This window comes from Hemiscyllium ocellatum, chromosome 4 (genome assembly GCF_020745735.1).
Source record: "Hemiscyllium ocellatum isolate sHemOce1 chromosome 4, sHemOce1.pat.X.cur, whole genome shotgun sequence".
In the NCBI taxonomy this organism is placed as follows: Eukaryota; Metazoa; Chordata; class Chondrichthyes; order Orectolobiformes; family Hemiscylliidae; genus Hemiscyllium; species Hemiscyllium ocellatum.
The window spans coordinates 83,434,645-83,460,850 of NC_083404.1; the positions used below are offsets into that span (position 1 = coordinate 83,434,645).

Consider the following 26,206-nt stretch of genomic DNA (forward strand, 5'->3'; position numbering starts at 1 on the left):
TAATTTTACTAACATATGATTTGACCCAAGTGGACTGGGAGCAACTACTTAATCAGTGGGAGGTATTCTATAAGACACAAGTGAAGAGTGTAATGGAATACTCCTCGTTTGCCTTGCTGAGTGTAGCTCCAACAACACAAGATGATTCACACCATCCACGACAAAGCAGCCCATTTGATTGGCACCACAAACATCCAAATCCTCTACCACTGGCACTCAATGTGTACCATTTACAAGATGCACTGCAGAAATTCTCCAAAAGTTCTTAGATGGAACCTTCCAGACCCATGAACACAACCATCTATAAGGATAAGGGCAGCAAATATTTTGCAACTCACCACCCTAAGAAAGATATTGTTGTTCCTTCACTGTGACTGGGTCAAATTCCTTCCCTTATGGCTTTGTGGATCTACCTACATCACATGGACTGCAGTGGTTCAAGAAGACAGCCCATCACTACTTTCAATAGCTAATGTGTATGGACAGTGAATGCTAGCCCAGCCAGTAACGCTGACTTCCCATAAGTAAATAGAAAAAAGCGTTGACCTGTATCTGTGGCTCGCAAATAATGTGTAGTGATGAATTTTAAAAAGAAAAATAAGGAAAATCAATGCAAAGTATTTGAATGTTTGAGTCAATAAGCATTGGCCCATATTACTTCCTTTCTGGATCACAAACCGACCCCAATTAAGAGTGAAACGCACACCTTAAAATCACAGAATTGTTGCTGTACAGAACCCATCGTGCATGCACGAGGTCAATTAAAAAAATCAAATGGTTATAACACTTCATATTATCTTATTTGCATTTCTTTGTTTTACTAGATCATTTTGATTTAGCAAGAATGTACATATTGCTGAAGAAAATTTACATACAGTACTGTACGCTAAAGAATTTCCCACTTAATGATTTGGGTAATAGCCGTTCATTTTCAAATTGACCCAGATTTCAAGAAATGGATAAATAATTCTAAATAGGTAAATAGAATGATTTACAGCTAACAAGAAATAGCTGCGTTTCCAAACATTGCAGTGTTGGATCGTTTTGACCAGTAACGAAGTTAGCTCTCATTCTGTGCAGAATTGAACCATCACTAGTTAAACTCTCGTACTATTTATTCTCCTTTCAAATTACAGCTTAAGTTTGCGTCAAATCAGAACAAGTCTGATTGTTTCCAGTACCAGTAAAAGCTGACTCACCGACTCCACCCTTGATGTGGACAAACGAGTTAAATGCTTCTGGAATAAAATTCAAACATGTGAAAAAGACTCACAATATCAACAATTATAGAAATTAATTTAGCTGTCCACTTAACTTACAAGTACAAGAACACATGAAGACACCTATATCTGGGCTATTTGGGGAAAACATGGCATGAATAAACAGCAACTTAAAACTCGAATTTATAACCTAAATAAACGTAATAACCATTAAAATCGACATAAAGGAATTTGGAAAAAAAAAGACCAGAAAACCAACACCAATAAAAACTGAGAAATGTTGACGCCTCTACCAAAATACAAGCGTATTCAATTTTGGTGTAAAAACCTTGCGTTCAACGTAATATTATAATTTTTAAATCCTTTAGCTGAGAAGGGTGGGATTGAACCGGGCGGCGTGTCGAAGGAATGAGATGTTAGTAACGGGGAGGTTATACTGGGTGAGGGGCTGCAGTTTCGATCTTTGCAGCAAGAGAAGGGACTTGCGGAGGAAGGGGGCGGTTTGTGTGGTGAGAGGGTGATTCGGGAGGAGGGGCCCGCGTGGGAGTGGAGCCAGGATGGGCCGATGTTGCTGCACCATTCTGTCGTCTGGTGCGAGTGGCAAGTCGGCCGCTTCCCGGAGCGGAGTGTGTGACTCCTGGTAATGGCGCTGCGGGAGCCCGGCAGCAAGCCCAGCTCGACAGCAGTGCAAGCAGCCGCAGCCCAGCCCCCGGGAAAACCTGCGGTTGAACGCCACCCGTCTCCGCCTGGGGTCGGGCGCCATGGAGACACTGAGCAGCACCAGGGAGATTGAGTGGAGCGGCGTGTCGAGGCCGCTGGACCTGCTGGTCAGCACCTACCGGTTACCGCAGCTCGTCAAGCTGGAGAACGGTGAGAAAGCTCAGGGTCCGGGCCGGGAACGGGGTAAAGAGAGGGCCAAGTCTCTACCCGAGGTCAGGGGCCCCTCGCATCAATAACTGAGGTTACCCTGCCGAAATGGGAACCACAATCATTAAAACTTAAAAAAAATTCTTCAAAAAGATTAGACGTGGGATCTGTTTGATGCAGATTTTATCAAGGCTTGTTGCGCAGTTTTCAAGTTGCCTGGTTTGAGAATAATAAATTGAAACAATAACTTCAAAGTGCATGATATGAAAGTTGGATCGATATGTAAACTTTTATATTGATTGTGAATTTTTGACTGGAAACATCGTGTTGTAGTTGTAGGAAGGAACTTGAGTAACTTTAAATTTACTTGTTTTGTTTTCAAATTCTGTGTAGAGAGACGATTTATCTTTTAGTAGATTTTGTGGTCAGCGTCGGTCACGACTTATACGTTCCTGGAAGTCATGAGAAAGTTTTTCAGAAAGTCTGTTGTCAAATTATGATATATATTCAAATGTTTTAAAGTCGTAACTTCAGTTGGTTTGCCGAATGGTCTGATATAATTCGCAGGATATTTGGTAGCTGAACCAAGTGTTGGTTTTCTAATAAATCAGTGTATTGCAGTCCAAAGGTGCGAGGTAGTCTGTGCCGGAAGTGAAAGTTGTTCCGTATTCTGTAGATCCCCCGCCCGCCTTATTTACGGATGAAGCATAATACTATCGCATGTCCCAAATAACTCTGCAATTCTAAATGTGAATTTAGTTAAATTCCTCTTGAAACAGTGCGATGATTGATCAACTGAAAGTACACGCATATGGCTTTAAATCCAGTCAGTTCAAGCTCAGAAGATTGAAGTGGTGAGGTTTAATCATTGATAGTAGGAAACAATTATCTTGTCAAAGGCAGTCACTGTACTGGATGAAACCAGCATTTGTATTATATTACACATTAAAATGTTTTAGTTTTAAATTATATTGATTTTTATTTATTCTGTCTGTGATTCTGAGACTGAACAATTTTTTTTGTTCTACTTGAACTAAAAGTCTAAAGTTCTGAAGGAGGGTAAAAGTATTCAAAATTGAATCGCGGTCTTAATTCATGACTAAAATGTAATAAATAGTGACAGTGATGTAAATGATTAAGTTTTTTGCATTTGACATTATAGCAAGTAGAAACAACAAGAGTACTGTGGAAGATATCACTGAAATAAAAAGATTAGGAGAAATTTAAGTCGAGCAGCACCTGTGGAGAGAGATGAACAATCTTTGGCAATAACTTTGGAATTAAAACAATGCTATAGTAAGGTTAAGTACCCAATACTGTCTTAGCATGTTAAAATTCCCATGAATCCTACATGACAATGGAAATTCACTTATTCAGTATGTATAAATTTGTGGCCTAATAGTCATAGAGTCATACAACCCAGAAACAGACCCTTTGATCCAACCAGTCCATGCTGATCACAATCCCAAACTAAACAATGGCTATATCCGTCCAAACTTTTCCTTTTCATGTATCTATCCAAATGTCTTTTAAATGTTGCAATTGTACCCACATCCACCACTTCCTGAGGAAGTTCAGTCCACACGTGAACCACTGTTTATGTAAAATAAAAGCCTCTAATGCCTTTTTAAAAAATTTTTCTTCTCCTCTCCTGAAAAGCATGCCCCAAAGTCATGAAATACCCCATCTTTAGAGAAAAGTCAGCTACCATTAACTCTGTTTATATGCCTCATTACTTTATAAACTTCTGTCAGGTCACCTCTCAATTGCTATGCTCCAGTGGAAAAAAGACCCAGCCTGTCCAGCCTTTATAATTCAAATCTTCCATATCTGGCAACATCCTGGTAAATCTTTTCTGAACTGTCTCCAGCTTGATAATATCCGTCCTATAACTAGGTGCCCAGAACTGGAAACAGTATTCCAGACAAGGCTTCATCAATGACCTATATAACCTCAACATAACATCCCAACTCCTATACTCAAAGGATTGAACAATAAAGGCAAGCATGCCAACACCTTTTTAACAAGTCTGTCCATATGTGACGCAAATTACAGTGTACAAGCAGAATATATTTGTTTAGAATGGCATCATGTTCAACACAGACATAGTGGGCCTGTTCCTGTATTGTACCCTGTTTTACTGGATTTGAAACTCTTCTCAGATGCTGCCAGGTGTGAGTTTCTGCAGCACTTTGTGTTTATGTCAAGTAGATATCCTGATTCAGTGTTAAATTTGAAACACCGTCCCATTTCCTTTTCATATTTTTGGAGTACTTTTGATATATTTGACCGGGGGCATGGTTGGAAGGATTACAGATAGTTTACTCCAGAAGAGTACTAGTTGCTTTAGATAACTCTAGTTTCGATAAGTTTAGCTGGGAAAGGGTGTAGTGTGCCTAAGTATTCTTGTAAACAAAAGGTTTTGTAAAAAAAAATCAAGAAATGGAATTCAAGTAGATAACTCTTGCTGAAAGCTTTTCTTGGTGCAAAAACAATGGAGGCATTTGTACTATAATTTCTATGCAGCCTCTTTTAAGGCCTAATGGATTTTAAAAAAATCTTTGACAAATGTATTTTCAAACAGCAGAGGAACCAGCTCACTAGCTGCAAAAGGAGTAGTCTGTGATTTAAACCAAAACTTAAGCCAGGTCAGCATAAAACTGGAATAATTAATAGTTTTAGGTATACAAATGTTTTGTAATCAATTTAAAGTTATTTTAAACAGTTTATATTGGGAATGTTTATATAATTGGGCAATCCATACAGAACATTTTCAGAACTGAATCAGTGGTTTCTGTGAATCTCATTTGTGTTTCTCTCAATGTTGCAATTTATATCTAAGTCTAGTTCTTTATCTATGTGCAATTTTATATAGACTAATAGAAAGCAGAGTTGAACTGTTTTTAACTGTTGGGCCCTTCATCTTTTCCAGTTGGATAAAAATGAATAGACACATCTGTAACTGTACAGTTGTGAATTCAGAATTATAGCTGAAGTGATGAACTCAAGATCTGGGATCACAAATTTGGAATAATGATCAAGACTGTGCAGTATTGTCATTATACAGATATCAGTTGTGTTGTATTATTAAATATAGTTTGTTTGACATTATCCAGAGTACTGATACGCAAAGTAAATAGGAAAGTATAATTTGTAAAGAAAAATAGATTTACAGTAATTGTATTTCTATTTTTCTGCTGGAGCCACGACCTGAACAGATGATAATTTCTCTAAATAGAAATAATAGAAAACAAATCAATGACTTGCATTGAATTGGTTTGGTGATATGATTTAAACTTGTATCTGTTGAAATTGCTAATATCCTAATGCATTTTCCTCGAAGTAAATGCTGACCTCTTAACAAACCCTATGGAGTCATAGAGATATACAGCATGGAAACAGACCCTTCGGTCCAACCCATCCATGCCGACCAGATATCCCAACCCAATCTAAGTCCCACCTGCCAGCTGTTTTTGTTCAGCAAAACTCCGTAGGACCTTACCATTAGGTGTATATGTCCTGCTAAGATTTGCTTTCCCAAAATGCAGCACCTTGCATTTATCTGAATTAAACTCCATCTGCCACTTCTCAGCCCATTTGGCCCATTTGGTCCAGATCCTGTTGTAATCTGAGGTAACCCTCTTCGCTGTCCATTACACCTCCAATTTTGGTGTCATCTGCAAACTTACTAACTGTACCTCTTATGCAATATTAATTCACAGGGAAGGCTGCAGAACCCTCTAGTTATGCAGATCTTTCATAGAATACCAATGTTAGTTATTCACTCTTGTTTGTTAAACCATTCAGCAAAATAGTATATCTAATTGAAAGTTTTTAATTTTCTCAAGTATGTCTAAGACAATTTGCATATTTTAGTAGTTAGAACTTGTTTTAAGTCTGAGATTAACTCAGCTGCTGGTCATTGGTTGATCTAATTATGCTCAAATGTGTTTGGTCATGCTTTCTTTTGTGGGTTATCAGAAATTTGCAGGAAATATCATTAATGCAAGTTGCCAAAAACCTTCCATGAAAAGCTTCAAAATGTGTTCATTTGGAAAATTTGAGCACTTCGTTTCATGTGTGTCGGACTTAGTTTGTGCGATAAACATTTTGAAACTTGTTAAATTTATCTGTTCAAAAGGAATTTTTGTTTTGTTAAATGGGAGATGTTTGAAGTGATTTAGAACTTTTATTTGCTTTTACATTAAAAAAAATCTGTAGAAAGATGGCAAAACAATAATGTACAGCCCAGGAGTGAACTGAATTAAAAGCATGAATTGGGGTGGGATGGGTAGATCTAGTATGCTTGCTTCTGAGATAGGATACCTTGATTCGTGTTCCATCTACACCAGAGGTGTGTAAATAATGTTTCTGAGCAAGTTGTTTAGAAAATATCTTAAAAGCATGTTGGACCTTCATGAGTATAGCATTAGTCATGATGTGACTAATTTAGTCAGTAGCAATTATTGGAGGTCCTACTAAATGGTATAAAGTTAATTAACTGTGGTTATTTGGAATATTTGTGCATTATCTTTCGTGGTTCAGTCTTCCATTAGGGCAATTAGGAATGGACATGAAATGTCAGCCCACATCCCATGAAAGAATTGAAAAATAAAATCCACAGCCAAAAATTAATTACTTTTTTTTTGTTAGTCACTTCAAGAAAACATACCAGTTCAGCATGTTGCTAGTTTATAAAGGTTGCTATTGTTAACAGTATTATGTAATTCTGAAGAAGTACTAATATGAACTGCACCTGTAAATTACAGATTACAGCAACTAACTTCTGTAAAAATTGGGTCGTGGTTTGCCTTCACCTGGCTGTTCTGCACTATGCAAAAGCTGTCAGAATGGAAGTATGGCTTTGTGTATCTGAATGAGCACTGATTGGAATTCCCTGTCAGAAATGTTAGTGTTTTTGCATTGTGTAGCAATCTGCTTGTGATTGCCATTCTTTGGAAAACATTCCAGCTTCACTATATCTACTGTTGAATCTTTTTATGAATCTCCACTAGATAACTCCTTAAACTTTTAAATTTGAGGTAAGGTTTTCACACTAAAATGTAAGGCAGATACTGGAGAGATAAAATAAAGAATTTGTTGAAATATTCATCCGATCTAGTGTCCTCTGGGAGAGGAAAACAGTTAATGCTTCCCATCTGGTGTGACTGTTCAGAATTGAAGGAAAGGTAACAAAAACAGAAATTACTGGAGAAATTCAGCATGTCTGTAGCATCTGTGGAGAGAAAACAAAGGTCCAATGACCCTTTTCAGATATGCGATGGGCTTTATGCTGTTAATCTGGGAAGCCTTCAAGAAAAACAAAAGTGAAGTTCAGGAATAGAGTAAAAGGTGGGAGAGATGAAATGCCAAGGATGTCATGAAATATCGTAAAGAAACAACACATTTGTTCAGTGACTGACAGCATCATGAACAGTTTTATCTGAAGGAGTTAGTCTGAATATTACATGTTCCATCCTGGTTATTAAATTAACATCAAATGTTACTGTAATTACGGTAAGAGACTTGTATACTTAAATATATTGACCTTATATTGATACATTTACTCTTATTGGGCACATCTTAAGCTGATGTTTTTTGCTATTCCTGCCTGAGTCTTCCAGGACAGAATAAAGATTCAGTCATAAATTTCTGACGCAGATTTCAACTTGAGCTTCTTAAAATATCACTTTTTTTTAAAATAAAAGGAAACAGAAATTCATAAGATTATAAAGTGATATTTGGATGCATATAATTTGAATAAACTGGAGGACATAAATACAGAGTCACAAAAAATCAATAGGGGATATGGTCAAGCAGTTTCTTCTTAAAAACTGGTTGAATGTGGAGCAAGGAGCATTTTAAGAAAATAGTGTGGATATATTTAAGGGACAGCTTAGCAAGTGCAGGAGAGAAAAGGAACAAAGATTATCCACATTGCCACTGCACTCCATCTAACTCAAGGAGCTCTTGTGGAACATATACATGGCATAGATAGTTTTGACTGGTCTATTTACTAGGATGATTGTCATTTGTAATATCTTCCAATTATAAACAAGTACATGCGTTTTATCTGTTGTCTTTAATAAAAATTAAATATTTTTGTAGGGGAAGCCGTGGAAGGGATTCGTGAAAACGATTTGGTTTTACTTCATTCCTGCCGACAATGGACAACTATTACTGCTCACAGCTTGGAAGAAGGTCACTATGTGATAGGACCAAAAATAGAGATTCCTGTTCATTATGGAGGTAAGACTTGAATAAATAAATTATTGTACCAAAAAAGCTAATCTTTTTGGGCATAATGTCAAATGGAGGCATAGTGGCTCAGTGATTAGCACTGCTGCCTCAGAGCACCAGGGATCTGGATTAAATTTCAGCCTCGGGCGACTGCCTGTGTGGAGTTTGCACATTCTCCCGGTGTCTGTGTGGGTTTCCTTCAGGTGCTCCCACATCCAAATTTGTGCAGGTTAGGTGAATAGGTCTAGGTGGGTTACTCTTCAGAGGGTCAGAGTGGACTTGTTGGGCGAAGGGCCTGTTTCCACACTGTAAGGATTCAAATTTTAGGGGAGCACGGTGGCACTGCAGTTAGCACTGCTGCCTCTCAGCGCCAGGGACCTGGGTTCAATTCCCGCCTCGGGCAACTGTGTGGAGTTTGCACATTCTCCCCATGTCTGCATGAGGTTGCTCCGGTTTCCTCCCACAGTCCAAAGATGTGCAGGTTAGGTGAATCTGCCATGCTAAATTGCCCGTAGTGTTAGGTGCAGGGGAATGTAGGGTAATGGGTCTGGGTGGGTTGCTCCCCGGAGGGCCAGTGGGGACTTGTTGGGCCGAAGGACCTGTTTCCACACTGTTGGGAATCTAATCTAATCTAGTCAAATAAAGGCATATATTTTTCATATTGTTGATGAAAAGATCATTATTATTTTTTGATATGAGCAAAATCGAAATCTATTATACTTATAGCTATGCTAGCATATGAGCTACCAAAATGTTGCTTTTTTTAAAGAAAAAATTTTGAATTGCAAACAAAGCTTTCAGTGCCAGCAGTGTTGTTACCTTATTCACTACCTTAAAACCTTTTAAATAAAGCAAGTATAATTTCTGTTCCCGAAGATGAGAAACTGTATGTTTCTATTGCACTCACCCATTATGGTAGAGTTGAGTACATTGTTATATTTTATCTGCAGTAAATGCAGAGTAAATCTCTTTGAATCTCCTATGCGTCCACACCTCCCAAATGGTGGGAGGATTCGTTGGCCAATATAACTCATTATGTTACAATTAATGGTAGGGCGTTAGGTTGTGTTGTAGGACAGAGGGACCTGTGGGTCCAGGTACATAATTCTTTGCAGTTGCAACATGTAGACAAGTTTAGAAAGGCATTGAGCATGCTTGCCTTTGTTGCTCAGTCCTTTGGGTGTAGGTGTTGGGAAGTCATGTTAAGGTTGTACAGGCATTGGTGATGCATTTTCTGGAGTATTGTGTCCAGTTATAGGAAGGATATTATTAAGCTAGAGAGGGTTTAGAAGAGATTCACCAGGGTGCATCTGGGTTTGGAAGGTTTGAGTCATAGGGAAACGCTGTGAATAGAGTCACAGCACGAAAACAAACCCTTTGGTTCAACTTGTCTATGCCGACCAGATATCTTAATCTAATCTAGTCCCATTTGCCAACACTTAACCCATGTCACTCTCAACCCTTCCTATTCTTATACCTATCCAGATGCCTTTTAAATGCTGTAATTGTACCAGCCTCCACCACATCTTCTGGCAGCTCATTCCATACACACAGCATCCTCTTGTGGAAAAAGTTGTCTGTTAAGTCCTTTTTATATGTTTCGCCTCTTACCCTAAACCTATGTCCTCTAGTTCTGGACTCCCCCACCCCAAGGAAAAGACCTTGCCTATTTATCCTATCCGTTCCTCTCATGATTTTCAAAACCTCTATAAAGTCACCCCTCGGCCTCTGATGCTCTGGGGAAAACCGTCCCAGCCTATTCAGCCTCTCCCTTTAATTCAAATCCTCCAACCTTGGCAGCATCCTTGTAAATCTTTTCTGAACCCTTTCAAGTTTCACAACATCCTTCTGATAGGAAGGAGACCAGAATTGCATGCAATATTCCAAAAGTTGCCTAACCAATGTCCTGTACAGCCGCAACATGACCTACCAATTCCTGTACTCCATACTCTGACCAATAAAGGAAAGCATATCAAATGCAGCTTTCACTATCCAATCCGGCCAATTTTGACAGTATTAGGCAAGAACTTTCAAAAGCTGATTGGGGGTAGATGATCGCAGGTAAAGTGACGGCTCGAAAATGGGAAGCCTTCAGAAATGAGATAACGAGAATCCAGAGAAAATGTATTCCTGTTGGGGTGAAAGGAAAGGCTGGTGGGTATAGGGAATGCTGGATGACTAAAGAAATTGAGGGATTGGTTAAGAAAAAGAAGGAAGCATATGTAAGGTACAGACAGGATAGATAAAGTGAATCCTTAGCATATAAAGGCAGTAGGAGTATAGTTAAAAGGGATATCAGGAGGGCAAAAAGGGGACATGAGATAGCTTTGGCAAATAGAATTAAGGAGAATCCAAAGGGTTTTTACAAATACATTAAGGACAAAAGGGTAACTAGGGAGAGAATAGGGCCTCTCAAAGGTCAGCAAGGCGGCCTTTGTGTGGAGCTGCAGAAAATGGGGGCGATACAAAACAAGTATTTTGCATCAGTATTTACTGTGGAAACAGATATAGAAGATATAGAATGTAGGGAAATAGATGGTGACACATTGCAAAATGTCCAGATTACAGAGGAGGAAGTGCTGGATGTCTTGAAATGTATAAAAGTGGATAAATCCCCAGGACCTGATCAGATGTACCCAAGAACTCTGTGGGAAACCAGAGAAGTGATTGCTGGGCCTCGTACTGAAATATTTGTATCATCGATAGTTACAAGTGGGGTGCCGGAAGACTGGAGGTTGGCTAATGCTATGCCACTGTTTATGAAGGGTGGTAAGGACAAGCCAGGGAACTATAGACCAGTGAGCATGACGTCGGTGATGAGCAAGTTGTTGTAGGGAATCCTGAGGGACAGATGTATATGTATTTGGAATAGCAAGGACTGATTCGGGATAGTCGACATGGCTTTATGTGTGGGAAATCATGTCTCTCAAACTTGATTTCGTTTTTTGAAGAAGTAACAAAGAGGTTTGATGAGGGCAGAACGGTAGATATAATCTATATGAACTTTGGTAATGTGTTCGGCAAGGTTCCCCATGGGAAATTGGTTCGCAATGTTAGATCTCATGGAATACATGCAGAACTAGCCATTTGGATACAGAACTGGCTGAAAGGTAGAAGACAGAGGGTGGTGAGGGAGGGTTGTTTTTCAGACTGGAGGCCTGTGACCAGTGGAGTGCCACAAGGATCAGTGCTGGGTCCTCTACTTTTTGACATTTATATAAATGATTTGGATGCGAGCATAAGAGGAATGGTTAGTAAGTTTGCAGATGACACCAAAATTGGAGGTGTAGTGAACAGTGAAGAAGGTTACCTCCGAATACAACAGGATCTGGACCAGATGGGCCAGTGGGCTGAGAAGTGGCAGATGGAGTTTAATTCAGATAAATGCAAGGTGCTGCCTTTTGGGAAAGCAAATCTTAGCAGGATTTATACACTTAATGGTAAGGTCCTAGGGAGTTTTGCTGAACAAAGAGACCTTGAAGTGCAGGTTCATAGCTCCTTGAAAGTGGATTTGCAGGTAGATAGGATGGTGAAGAAGGCATTTGGTATATTTTCCTTCATTGGTCAAAGTATTGAGTACAGGAGTTGGGAGGTCATGTTGCAGCTGTATAGGACATTGGTTAGGCTACTATTGGAATATTGCGTGCAATTCTGGTATCCTCCCTATCGGAAAGGTATTGTGAAACTTGAAAGGGTTCAGAAAAGATTTACAAGGATGTTGCCAGGGTTGGAGGATTTGAGCTATAGGGAGAGGCTGAACAGGCTGAGGCTGTTTTCCCTGGAGTGTCCGAGGCTGAGAAGTGATCTTAGAGGTTTATAAAATTATGTGGGGTGTGGACAGGATAAATAGACAATGGCTTTTGCCTGGGGTGGGGGAGTCCAGAGCTCGAGGGCATAGGTTTAGGGTGAGAGGGGAAAGATATAAAAGAGACCTGAGGGGCAACCTTTTCACGCAGAGGGTCATAGGTGTATGGAATGAACTGCCAGGGGAAGTGGTGGAGGCTGGTACAGTTGCAACATTCAAGTAGATTTGGATGGGTATATGAATAGGAATGGTTTGTAGGGATATGGGCAGTGTGCTGGCAAGAGGGACTAAATTGAGTTGGGATATCTAGTCGGCATGGACGGGTTGGATCGAAGGGTCTGTTTCCATGCTGTACATCTCTATGACTGTACGTGCGACTGTACTTTCAAGGAATTCTGAATCTACACTCCAAGGTCTCTTTGTTCAGCAACACTCCTCGGGTCCTGACCATTTAGTCTACAAGTCTTACTCTTATTTGCTTTTCCAAAATAACTTGGGTAATTTTTCACTGGAGTGTAGGAGGTCATGAAGTGACTGTATCGAGATTTATAAAATCAGGAGGGGCACATTAAAGGTTAATAAGTTTTTTTTCCCCTCTAAGATAGGAGATTTCGAGACTGAGCATTTGTTCAAGGTTAGGAAAGAGAGGTTTAAAAAAAGTATGGGGGCAATTTTTTTGCAGTGTAGTTCACATGTGGAATGAACTTCCTGAGGGAGTGGTGGATGTGGGCACGGTTACAACGTTTAAAAGACACTTGGATAAATACATGAATAGGAAAGATGTGGAGGGATAAGAGCCAGGAGTAGGCAGTTGGGACTAGTTTAGTTTGGCATTATGACTGGCATGGGATGGTTAGACCAAACAGTCTGTTTCTATGCTTTATGGCTGTGTTGTTTCGGCTTGAATTTATTGCAGTTCTCATTCTAGAAATGGGTGTTAATTGTAATTGTTTTAGCAGACCTAAATAACTTTGATATGATTCGAAAATTAAGCTTTTCTCACACCCCAATACTCATTTCTGAAAATATCCTCAATTTACATTTTTATGAATCTTTGAAGTATGCTGGGCTGGGTATGGATATGTTGTCAAACTGACTTCATGCTAGAATATGTATTAGCAATTCTCCCTCTTCCAAAGACTGTCTTTTGCTCTCTGAAGCATTTTCATTACTTTTGCAGGTTCGAGTTCATTCCCTTTCAGCAGCTTCATTAATTTGCTTCCTTTTTGCTAGCAATGGTTATGTTGCAAAGATTTCATTGCTAGTGGGGCTTTTAGTTCCTGGAGTTATATTAATTTGAGAGTTAATGCATTATGGCATTAATTTTAAAGTTAGGATATTTGCGACTGAGATTATCCACTGAGTTCTAGGACAGTGGTGACGACTGTATTTTTTGAATTACATTTGCACCTTGCAGATTTGCTTATTGCCTTATTGTATATGTTTTAAATTTTAGTGAACTCTTTCATTGGAACATCTTATTTTGTTGGTGCATTTGGAACTGCCATGACAGTAATTTAAATATCACAGTTGTGTTTAGACTTATGCTGTTGTGATGCTAAATTGTTCTGTAACTTGTTCTGGGAAAATTAAAAGCTATCAACAGTTAATAAGGTTATGGTAGCAATGAGTTTGTTTTACTGGATGAATAAGTAATCTAAGCATTTGGATTAATGATTCAAAGACTCAAATTAAGTTTCCACGAGAACAGCTGGGATATTTAAATGCTGATTACTGAATAAAGCTAGTATTAGTGATAGTGACCATTAAACTATCTTTTTGTTTATATTTTAAAAAATCTGATTCACCCATGACCTTTTGAGAAGGAATTCTACTTATTCTTGCCTGGCCTACATGTGACTCTAGGCCCACAGCAATGTGGTTAATTCCCAATAGTCATCTGAATTGACTGAGTTACCAGGCCACCTTGGTACTATCTCTAGGGTAATTTGGGGTGAGCAATATATGCTGACTATGTCAGCACTGCCTATGTCCTGTGAATAAAGAAGTAATGCAAAACACTTCATATCAAAAAATGTTTCCATTTCATTTTTATCTTTTGAGTAATATAATTTGTCTTGCTGAAAATCTTTGTGTTGCCAATTTGATCTGTATTTCAACACCCGTTAATGTCATCCCCAACTTTATTCTAAGAATTGGCAAAAATCAAATTTGTTTGGAGAAATTAATATGCTGCTCAGTCATATTAAATTACAGAACTATGCCTTTACATGATTCCTGTTTCTCACTGTGACTATTGTAAGTGTAGTCCTGTATATTATTAACTGATCATTTTGTTTTAAGATACTCTTTGTTGTCCCTTGATTTGAAGATGCTTCTGCTCTTGTGGATCTCTGTCATGAGTATTCCTGTGACTGAACATGCTAATTCTTGACCCACACCTTTGAGCACATGGGACAGGATGTGTCATGAAGTATGAGATCGGAGTGCAGGATTTGCTTCCTTCTTTTCTGAGCTATGCTTTGCATCACCGTTAAGATGTTGTGATTCAAAATGTGATGCAGCTTGATGGCAGCAAGCTCCTCCTTCTCATTGATATCAATTTTGCTATATCTTTGGAGTTTGAATGTCTTTGAAGCATTTTCTTTTTTCTCCCTGAAACGTTGACCATCTGAGAGTTGAGGAAATAAGACTTGGCTGGGTTGATACTTTTGGCCATCCAGTTAGCCTCCAGTCCATCAAAACTAATCTTGCCAGAATTTTGCATTAATCCTGTGGATCCACCTTCAAGAGGGATGCCAATGTTTATTCAACGATCTTCCTGTTGAACTCAGTGGAGACAGTGCTGTTGGAAATGCTCAACGTCTCTTGCGTGTTGCTGATACAGTCCAGTTTATGCTGTATTGTAGGAGTATGGTGATGGCAGCTGCTCTGTACAGTTGGATGTTTGATGACTGGTAGCGATCTTTGTTAAAACGCTGGCTGGCACATCTGAACTGGTGTTTGGTCTCTCAACAGTGGCCTTTTGAGAGAAGTGACTAACATATGAGAAGTGCTCAATATGTTCTAGAGTGTTGTCTTCAAAATGTATGGGAGGTGGAATATTTGACTGACCATGTGTAGGTTGATACGACTTTTTTGACAGGACTGCGGTACAGGTTAAATTTCTTGAATGCAGAATTGAAGGGTTTGCCAACAGCTTACAAACTGGCAACAGAGTGGCCAATGACACTGCAGTCCCATACAAAGTATAGATCATAAATACATATGGTGGTCAGTTTGGTACAGAGTCAAAAAGTGTGGTACTGGAAAAGCACAGCAGATCAGTCAGCATCCGAGGAGCAGGAGAATCAACCAGGCATAAACCCTTCATCAAGAATGTTGGGGGTGGGGGCGGGGTGGAAAAGAAGGCTGAGAGATGAACAGGAGGTTAGGGGGAGGTAGCTGGCAAGGCCATAGGTAGATGCATGTGGGGGGTGATTGTGCTAGATCAGAGAGGAGGGGTGGAGTGGATAGGTGGGGAGGTAGGTGGACTGATAGGTTAGTTCAAGAGGGCAAGTTGGAGGGTTGGATCTGCGTTGAGGTGGGGAGAGGGGAGATAAGGAAGCTAGTGAAGTCAGTGTTGACACCGTGTGGTTGAAGGGTCCCAAGGCAGAGTTCTTCCTCCGGTCATCGGGTGGCTTGGATTTGGCAGTGAAGGAGACCCAGGGCTTGCATGCCTTTGGTGGAGGGGGGAATTGAAGTGGTTGGACGCAGTACGGTGGGGTTGTTTGGTGCATGTTCAGAGATGTTCCCTGAAACTTTCCGCAAGTTGCTGTTCTATCTCCCCTATTTAGAGGAGGCCTCGTTGAGAGAGTGGACACAGTTGATGAGGTATTTGGATGTGATAGATGTGAAAAGATCCTCTGGGGCCTTGGACAGAGGTGAGGGGGGAGGTGTGGGAGCATGTTTTACACCTCTTGCCTCTTAAAGAGGCAACTAAGAACAGGTTTTTAATGAGCATTTAATTTTGGAGCCAAAAATCATTTAGTCCATGAGTTAAATAGCCACTCTACTTTTAATCATTTTCACTATCCACAGACATAATTGTCCCTAGTCTGGATTTTGAAGGCATCTATTTCAGATCTCCCATTCAAGTCAGTTGCTGTACTATCGTCATAAAGCTGTTGCAAGATTATGAAGAAATTTATTGGACATCGAAACCCTCGGAGCTCAATTCACAAAGATCCTCTGATTTGCTTGCATTGATAAATGTCCGTTATACAAAAAAAATGACCATGTTAGTGATTCCCTTAAAAGACTTAAATGCACACTTTGGCTGAGGAGATCTTCCCATAGAGAAGCAGTCAACAATTCAGGAGAATGTGTTTGGAATTTCCCTGCTTTGGATAAAAGGGAAATACCAAGATAAACTGAGTTCTGGAAATTATCTCCCTTCTTGAAGCTAGGTATAAGTATAATGTTCCTGAAATTGGAGAGTGATGTTCTTTTTCCTCCTCAATCAAAGGGATGATTGCATGGATTCCATGTGACCTTGGTCTATAGACAGGCCTGGTGACTTCAGAAGGTCTTTACAAGTCATGATGGTCAGCATACTATTGGATCTCGCGGGCATTCTGTTCCCATCGCTTCTCCTTTTATGTTCCAGGCTTGTCTTTGGGAGTCACTCTTGAAGTGTTAGAGTATTTTTTAAAGTTTATTTGTGGGATTTGGGTGTGGCTGGCTGGACCAGCATTTATTGGCCGTCCCTAGTTATCCTTGAGAAGGTGGTGGTGTGCTGCCTCCTTGAACTGCTGCAGTCCATCTCCTGTGGGTTGGGAATTAGGAAGCAAATTCCAGGATATTGACCCAGTGACTGAAGGAACAGCGACATATTTCCAAGTCAAGATGTGAGTGTCTTGGAGGGGTACTTGAAGGTGGTGGTGTTCCAATATTTCTCTTGCTTTTGTCCTTCAGGATGGAAGTGGTTGTGAGTTTGTAATATGCTGTCTGAGGATCTTTGAAGCTCTGCAGTGCATCTTGCACAGACTGCTGCTACTGAGCATAGCTGGTGGAGGGTGTGCATGATTGTGGATGTAGTGCCAATCAAGCAGGTTGCTTTGTCCTAGATGGTATCAAGAATCTTGTTGGGGAGTATTCCATCACGCTCTTGACTTGTGCCTTGTCAATGGTGGACAGGTTTTGAGGAGTCGGGACGTGATTTACTCACCACAGTATTCCGAACTTCTGATCTGCTCTTGTAATCTGTTCGGAGGCTGTACCATTTACCAAGGTGATAGTGCCACACAATACGATGGAGGTTATTCTCAATGTGAAGGCAGGACTTTGTCTCTATAAAGACTGTGTGGTAGTCCCTCAGACCAATATTGTCACGGACAGATGCATCTGCAGCTGGCAGATTGATAAGGATGAGGTCAAGTATGTTTTTCCCCTCTTGGTCTCCTCACCACCTGCCACAGACCCAGTATGGAGCCAATTACGTTCTTTAGGATCCAACCAGCTCAATCTGTAGTACTGCTGTGAGCCACTGTTGGTGGTGGACATTGAAACCCCTCCCACCCAGAGTACATTTTGTGCCCTCACTTCCTCAAGGTGTTGTTCAACACTGAGAAATACCGATTCATCAGTTGAGGGATGATAGTTCATGGTAATCAGCAGGATGTTTCCTTGCCCATGTTTAATCTGAAGCCACAAGACTTAATGGGGTCTAGTCAATCTTGAGGGCTCCCAGTGCAACTCCGTGTTGACTGTATACCACTGTGCTATCATCTCTGCCACGTCTGTCCACAAATATCCAGGGATGGTGGTGGTGGTGGTGTCTGGGGATGTTGTCTGTAAGGTATGATTCCGTGACTGTGGCTGGCTGTTGCTTAACTAGTCTGTGAAACAGCCGTCCCAATTTTGTCATTAGCCCCCAAATGTTAGTAAGGAGGACCCTGCAGGGTCAGTAGAGCTGTTTCTGCCGTTGTCTTTTCTGGTGCCTCAGTCAATGCTAGATTTCATTTCATTTGAGATTTAGTAGTAGTTGCTACAACTGAATTGCTAGGCCATTTCGGAGGGCAATTGAGAGTCAACCACATGGTTGTGGGTCTGGAGTCGCATGGAGGCCAGTCCAGGTGAGGATGGCAGATTTCCTTTCCTGAAGGATATTTGTGAACCAGATGAGTTTTTCTGACAATCAACAATGATTTCATGGTCATCAGTAATTCTTAATTCCAGGCTTTATTGAATTCAAATGTCACCATCTATTATGGTGGGATTTGAACCTGGGTCCACAGAACATTAGCTGAGTTTCTAGATTAATCGTCTAGTGATAATATCACTAGGCCTTTGCCTACCCTTAATGTGACAGCAATGATATTGTCAAATGAAATTAACCAACTTAGGTGGGGGGTGTGATTTACTTTTATCTCCTGTCACTGTTAATTTAGTCATGATCAGAATGATATGAAACTTTGTTTTGCTGATCAAATTAGAGTTCAATAGTATCTTGTGTGAATGTCTTTTAATTCTTCATCTTTGGAAGCAGCTGTTTATCTGCCACTGGTAAATACTGTGCAAATTTTGACAGCTAAGGAGCTACGAAATTCTGCCCTACAAGGGAATCGATCTTGTTTTCCCTTAGTGTACCCTTGATGGATATTTTAGGTTAAATTTAGCTACATCAAAATAGTGATGGGGAGTTATCATTTGCTGAAACTGGCTCATCTTGCTAATGGTTGGTCTCAAGCGATTCATTTATACTCACTTTGTGAATGTAAGATAGTTTTCTTGTGTTCTCATTCAAAGGAGTTTCTCTTGACACTTGCACGGAAGTCATGTGGTGACTGTTATGAAGAGGTTTTTGATGTCTCGTTCTGGTGGCAAACCCTCACTCAGTAGTTGAACCTAATGATAAGGTCTTCAGGAACATCTTGTCATTGATGTTATACCAAGTACAACTAAGAGATTTGTCCTAATATATACACTGCAATAGTAACCAGATTCAAAATATATTTCTTTTCAAGAGCTTGTCTTGATATATTCTCGAGGGCTGCTTTATGATTTTTGGAAACTATCTTTTCATTCTCGCCAACTCTCTCATTAGAGGTTGCAGTCACAAAACAGTACAAATATAGGCTGATTGGTCAGTGGAAAATGGAATTCAATCCAGATTAGTGTGAGATGATGCACAAACACGGCAAAGGTATACATGATGAACGGTAGACTCTGGGAAGCACCAATAATCACAGTGAGTTTGGTGTGCATGTCCACCAGTCTCTTATGGTAGTCAGACAGGTAATAAGTGGTAATGAAGGCATATAGGATACTTGCTTTTATGAGCTGGGATTAGAGTTTAACAGCACAGAAGTTATGCTGTAACTATGTAACATGTTGGTTTGGTCATAACTGTATGCAATTCTGGAAGCCACAGTATATGAGGGATGCGATTCCACTGGCGAGGGTACTGAAGAGATTTACCAGGATGTTGCTTGAGCTGGCGAGTTTTAGTTACGATGAAAAATTAGGGTTGTTTTCCTTGGAGCAATGGAGACTGAAGTGGATGTGATTGAAATAACCAAAATGGGTGTAGACAGGAAGGAACTCCTCCTATTGGTGGAGGAATCAATGACTGGGAGCAGAGATTTAAAGTAAGGGACAGGAGGTTTAGAGGGGATGAGATGAAATTGCTTTCTCACCTAGAGGGTGTTGGGATTCTGGAACTCACTGCTAGAAAGAAAGGTGGACACTGAAACCCTCATAACATTTAAATATTCAGATGGGCTCTTGCAATGCCATGGCATGCAAGGATGTTGGTCAAGTGCAGGAAAATGTGGTTTGAATAGTTAGGTACAAAATCGGAGATTGCTAGTAAAACAGCATCTGTGGAGCAAAAGCAAGTGTGACATTTCCAGTCCAGTGATCCTTTAGAATTTATGACATTTCTGAAGAAAAGTCACTGGGCCTGAAATGTTAACTCTATTTTCTCTGCACAGATTCTGCCAGACTAGCTGGGTTTTCCAGCAATATCTAATTTTGTTTCTGATTTCCAGCATCCGCAATTTTTTTTTTGTTTAGAATGGTTAGGTGCTTGTTTTTGGTGCAGATTGATGGGTAGTAGTGTCACCTTCTGTGCTCTAGACCTCTATCCTACTATGAATACTTTCAGAATTTGTGTTGTGAATAGCTGGGATCCCAGTACTGATCCCTTTGAAACCTCAATTGATACTACCATTTTAAAAAAAGACCCATTTATTCCTACTGTGTCCTGTCTGCTAACCAATTACCTTTCCATTTCAATACATGACCCTCAATTCCATGCACATTAATTTTACACATTAATCTCTTATGTGGGATTTTATGGAAGCCTTATAAAGGTCCAAATAAATCACATCCACTGGCTTCTCCAATCACTCCCACTAGTTACATCTTTGAAGAATTCCAGAAGATTTGTTGTCCATGATTTCCCTGTTGCTAATGCATGCTGTTTGATTCAACCTTTTTTTTAAAAGAGCTCTGCTATAAAAATCCTTGTTAGATTTTGTTCTTGCTCCAAAAATGAACACCTTCATATTTTCCTGCATTATACTCTATTTGCCAACCTTTTGCCCACTTAACCTACCAAATATCTCTAAACTGTTTGTACCCTGACACAGCTTTCCACTTGTTTTTGTGTCGCCTGAAAATTTGGCTACAACGCATTCGCCTCTTTCCTCTAAGTTATTAACATATTATCAACTGTTGCGATCTCAGCACTGTTTCATAGAATCCCTACAGTGCAGAAAGATGCCATTTGGTCCATCGAGTCTGCAAAGACTATCCCACCCAGACACAGCCCCTAGCCTATCTCCATAACCCTGCATTTATTGTGGTTAGTCCATCTTGTCTATACTTTCCTAGACATTACAAGGCAATTTTTTATAGCATAGCCAATTGGACTAATCTGTACATCCCTGTGGAATCGGGCTGGTCATAAGTTGTCAACCTACAAAAGAACCCATTATCCCCACTCTGCTTCCTGCTCATAAGCCAGCTCTTTTTCCGTGTCAATACACTACTTCCAACACCATGGGATCTTAACTTATGACTTCACCTTTTGTGAGGTTACCTTGTCGAATACTTTCTGAAAGCCCAAATTCAATAAACTTACTGGTTCCTCTCTATCCACTCTGGTTGAGACATCCTCAAAAAAAATTAATAAATTAATCAGGCATTATTTTCCTTTCATGAAAGCCATGCTGATTCTGCACGATTGTGATTTTTCAAATGTTCTGTTATTGCTTACTTAATAATTGATTCCAAATATTTTTCCAACAATAGACATTAACCTAATTGGCCTATAGTTATCTGTTTTTTTGCCTGCCTCTTTTTGAATAGCTATTCAAAATCCACTGATTTTTGGAAAATTGCAATTAATGCACCTGCAGATATCTTAAAGGATTCTCAGATGCAAACCGTCATGACTAGGGGAGACATCAGCCTTTAGCCACATTAATTTGTTTACATAATAGATGATAATACCTTTTATAATGGCTAAGTTAGCAGCTATTACCAACAAAATGAAGTTTGTTTTCATTTGATGTCACTCTTTGTGCTTTACCCCCTAGCCTGCACTTAAAAGCCTGTCTCCTTCTCTGCACTGAATTTCTACCCTGCTCTGAAATCCCAGAAAAGTGCACTCGGGTTGTACCTCAGTCCGGATATATCACTCCTTGCTGACGGTAGAAATGTACTTGTGATATTTCGAATAGTATTGTTTCCGAGAAGAGGAATGTAAACCACAAGCTGGATGTTCTACATTCATTTTTAAGAAATTCATTTCATTACTGTTAGGTTTACCTGGCTCCAGGTGAGCTGTGTATTACTTAGATAGTTTTAAAACTCTTTTGTATCCTGTGCAGTCACTTTTCCCCCCTCCACCCTGCCTTGCACTTAAAAACCCCACTGTCTCCCATCCCCAGCTCAATATCTTCCTTCCTGGCTTGGAGTCTCTCTGAACTGCTTCATTTGCTTTGCAGCCCCTTCTGTCCTGCATCTTCCCCCTGTCCAAAGGGAACTCCCTTCAAGGCTCGCATTCAACCACCTATAGCCCCAACAACAAGTTCACAGCAGCCACTCACTTCCCCATCTTCTCCTCCACTGACAGGCTTGTTCTTTCTGAGTGACCGTATCAGCAATTAGAATAGAAGAGAATAAATTTGGTTCACTGAGGTCTAGTTTTGGAGGTGGGGGTGAATTTTGAATGGTCACTCACTAATTTGAATTTCTCAGGCATTTTGATTTTTAGGAGAAAGTGAGGACTGCAGATGCTGGAGATCAGAGCTGAAAATGTGTTGCTGGAAAAGCGCAGCAGGTCAGGCAGCATCCAAGGAACAGGAGAATCGACGTTTCGGGCATGAGCCCGAAGAAGGGCTCATGCCCGAAACGTCGATTCTCCTGCTCCTTGGATGCTGCCTGACCTGCTGCGCTTTTCCAGCAACATATTTTCAATTTTGATTTTTAGGACCAAATATGTCTACTGTTCCTGTGATTTTTGAGCCTTGGTCATACATGTAAAGGACAAAGTGGTGTAGAGGGTGCAACAGAACTTTCATTAATCATTTCTAGCCCAATTAACCAGCAAGTCTGGGTTTATGTTTCAGGAACTAAATGGAACAAGATAAGTACCTTTCAGTGGGGGAGTATTTTGGAAGCAATAAGAGTGCAATTGAAGAGGCATTTCAGTTGTGATAGGCTGAGTACCCTCATTCTATAATTTCATTTTGAGTCATGAATTTGAAAAAAATAATTGAAATTTCAAAAACAGTTAATCTCTGTTGCTATAGCTGCATCCTGTTAGCTCTTGGATTTCTGAGAAGGGCTGTAAGTTGTTTTACTTTACTATTAGTTCTGTGAGCAGCCAAGATGGTTACTTTACGATACTAAGGGTAGCTTGCAAATGGATATTGGACTAAATTCTTGTCTAAATTAACTTTGGTTTCTAACACGTGGAAACCTACTTTAAATAAGAGGTATCGAGTACACTGCTGATGCTAGAAAGTTGGAATGAAGCAAATGTTTTTGATAAAATCCTTGCTGTATGGAGATGTCGATGACATTGTTTAACGAGTACATTGAGTCAAAAACAGATGAACCTTGTAGAAAAATAATTCTTTAATGTTCTGCAAAATTGTTGCATCAAGTTACAAGGGTGGAGGTGCAGCACTCCTACTAGCACCTGTCAAGTGTGCAACTTCTGGCAACAAGAGTAAGAGTTGACTTTCCATTTGAGCTTTATGGGTGTGGCTGTTTAATGTGTGGGTGGCAGAATGTATTTCAATTGTAGAACTACACCTGCAGTGTTAGTTTGAATATTTTTCTGTCGCTGTTCATGTTTCCAAATTCTAAAACCACCATTTCATGCCATTTTTCCAAAATAATTTTCCACTTATTGGAGTAGGAGGGCTGGCCAGTTTAGAATAGGAGAGATGGTATTGATGTGGTAATGTCTCTTAAGATAATGTTAAGACCCAGGTGACACGGATTCATATACTATCATGGCAGCTAGTAGATTTTGAATGCACATAATAAATCTGGAATTAAAAGCTATATTCAGCAATGGAGACCATGAAACCATTATTAATTTTAAAACTGTCTGGTTTGTTGGAAGTCTGATTAGCTCTACCTGTGACTCCAAATCCTTAGCAAGCCACTCAGTTGTATCAAATTGCTACAAAGTCTAAAAGTATTGAAACCGGATAGAAAATATTACAACGTTCTAGGCATCGGAATGGACAGTGACATACTCTCATTGTTGATCCTGCATAATCCACATTTGTAACATTTTAGAATAGAATAGTAATTTTTGTTAAAATACAGTGAACGTGTTAAAGTGGACTTACTCAGCATCTATATTAATAACAAAAATAAAATCTTAAAAACAAGACCAAAGTCCATCTTTGAGGAAAAGAATGGAACCACATTCTCCACTGCTGAGGAAAGCCATCATCAAAGCTGCCAAATCCATAGCCACTGGAATCTTGGGCAGGAAGATCATGCCCACCTCGTTGCCGAAAACACTGCCAATCCACACCACAGAAGTGGGCCACCTCTTTGTTGGGAGACAGTGAGGTCTGCAGATTTGGGGATCAGAGTTGAGAGTGTGTTGCTGGAAAAGCACAGCAGATTAAGCAGCATTGAGGAATAGGAGAATCGACGTTTCGGGCAGGAGTTTGAGTCTATCAGCTAGCCGATTCTGAAGCTGCCACCTCAAGTTGATGCCAGAACCTGGCCCCACAAAGATGACACCTCCAGACTAGTTCACATGCTGGTCAAGTAACAGGCCTGGTGTTGTAGTGTATGACAATGTCCGAGATGTGATCGTAACTAACCTTGGATATTTGGTGTTCCACTACTGACTAGCTCACCAGAGTTTGACAGTCTTATGCAGTCAGGAAGAAGTTGCCTTGGGCTCCTCAATATTGACTCTATCCCATTGAAGTCCATGGCATCAAGCCAGAAATGGACTAGGAGGTTTCCTTCTTCCAATTATCATGTACAGCCTACCCCCATCTCTCTGAGCTCTCAGCTGATATTTCACATGGAGCAGTTCTGATGTACCAATTGGGAGAGCAGCAAGGTGCACAATGCACTCTGAGTGACAGAATTCTATGTCCATTACCAAGAGTAGATGGGAGCACCACTAGTGGTTGGGTCCTGAAGCAGGTAACTGCAAGACTACATCTCATGCAGAGACAGAGGGGACCCAACAAGAAGCAAGATCAACCTAACCTCATCTCAACCAATCTGCCTTAGTATACAGTTAGACATTCCATTGTCACATTGAGGACAATTTTCTTTTTTAAATTCCTTCGGGGACTTGGCAGAGACAGCATTTGATGCCTACCCTTAATTGCCTTGAACAGAATGGATTGCTTAGCCATTTCAGAGTGCAGTAAAGAATCAGTCACATTACTGTGGGTTTACAGTGACACTTTGGTCAGACCAGGTAAGGATGGTAGATTTCCTTCCCAAAAGGATATACAGTTGCTGTGAAATCCATATGGTTCATGTAATAGTTTCGTGGCAATCATTGCTGAGATTCAATTCCAGATTTAGTTTCAGAATTCAAATTCCACTCACATTGTAGTTGGAATTAAATCTGGATTTCTGAATTATTAACCCAGTGACATTAGTGAGAAGACTAGCGTAGTTGTATAGTATGTGGCTTGACCACCAAGCTGATTTGAGAGATTTTGAACAGAGCTAGCCATTCAAATTCAGCATCAATGAGCCTCTGGACCATCAGCAGCAGAGTTATATTCATTCTCAACCTGTAAAACAGAAGAAAATGCCAGAAACCACAAAGGACATAATTAAGAATGAGATTTCAGTTTGAAGTTAGAAAACAGGGCTACTTCCATGCCACCCAACAAAAAGATCATAGAATGGCAAACCTACAATCAAAGGATCAGATTGAAACTCTGCAGTCCTCCCTTATTCCATTGTGAATGATGATGCCAAATTAAACAACTAATGGGAAGAAGGTTGCAGTTCCATGGATATACCTGTTTGCAAGTATGGTGGACCCCAACACAGCATTTCAATAAAACTCTGAAAATTTCTAACCACCTTCAGCAAGAAGTGCCAAGTGAGTGATCCGCTGCGGCCTGTCTTCAACAAACTGGTTTTATCCTGTGATATCTAGAAATAATTGGAGACATTGCAAAGGTTCAAAGTTTGTGAGAAGATTTGTAGCTAGAGTGCTCATTGTTGTGGTTCTGTTCACCGAGCTGGGAATTTGTGTTGCAGACATTTCGTCCCCTGTCTAGGTGACATCCTCAGTGCTTGGGAGCCTCCTGTGAAGCGCTTCTGTGATCTTTCCTCTGGCATTTGTAGTGGTTTGAATCTGCCGCTTCCGGTTGTCAGTTCCAGCTGTCCGCTGCAGTGGCCGGTATATTGGGTCCAGGTCGATGTGCTTATTGATTTGAATCTGTGGATGAGTGTCATGCCTCTAGGAATTCCCTAGCTGTTCTCTGTTTGGCTTGTCCTATAATAGTAGTGTTGTCCCAGTTGAATTCATGTTGCTTGTCATCTGCGTGTGTGGCTACTAAGGATAGCTGGTCGTGTTGTTTCGTAGCTAGTTGGTGTTCAT

At 40.2% G+C, this 26,206-nt stretch overlaps 1 protein-coding gene across 2 annotated transcripts in view; it reads left to right on the top strand.

Annotated features, from left to right (window-relative positions):
• The first annotated feature begins 1,600 nt into the window (after positions 1-1,600).
• garem (GRB2 associated, regulator of MAPK1) overlaps positions 1,601-26,206 on the top strand; it is a 149,152-nt gene continuing 124,546 nt past the window's right edge. For both annotated transcript variants that reach the window (XR_009644458.1, XM_060823548.1), the window contains exons 1-2: positions 1,601-2,090; positions 8,196-8,336. Coding sequence is in view for 1 of the 2 variants with exons in the window: in XM_060823548.1 (XP_060679531.1) it covers positions 1,982-2,090; positions 8,196-8,336 (250 nt within the window). In the remaining variant the exon portion in view is untranslated. The remainder of the gene's footprint in view (positions 2,091-8,195; positions 8,337-26,206) is intronic.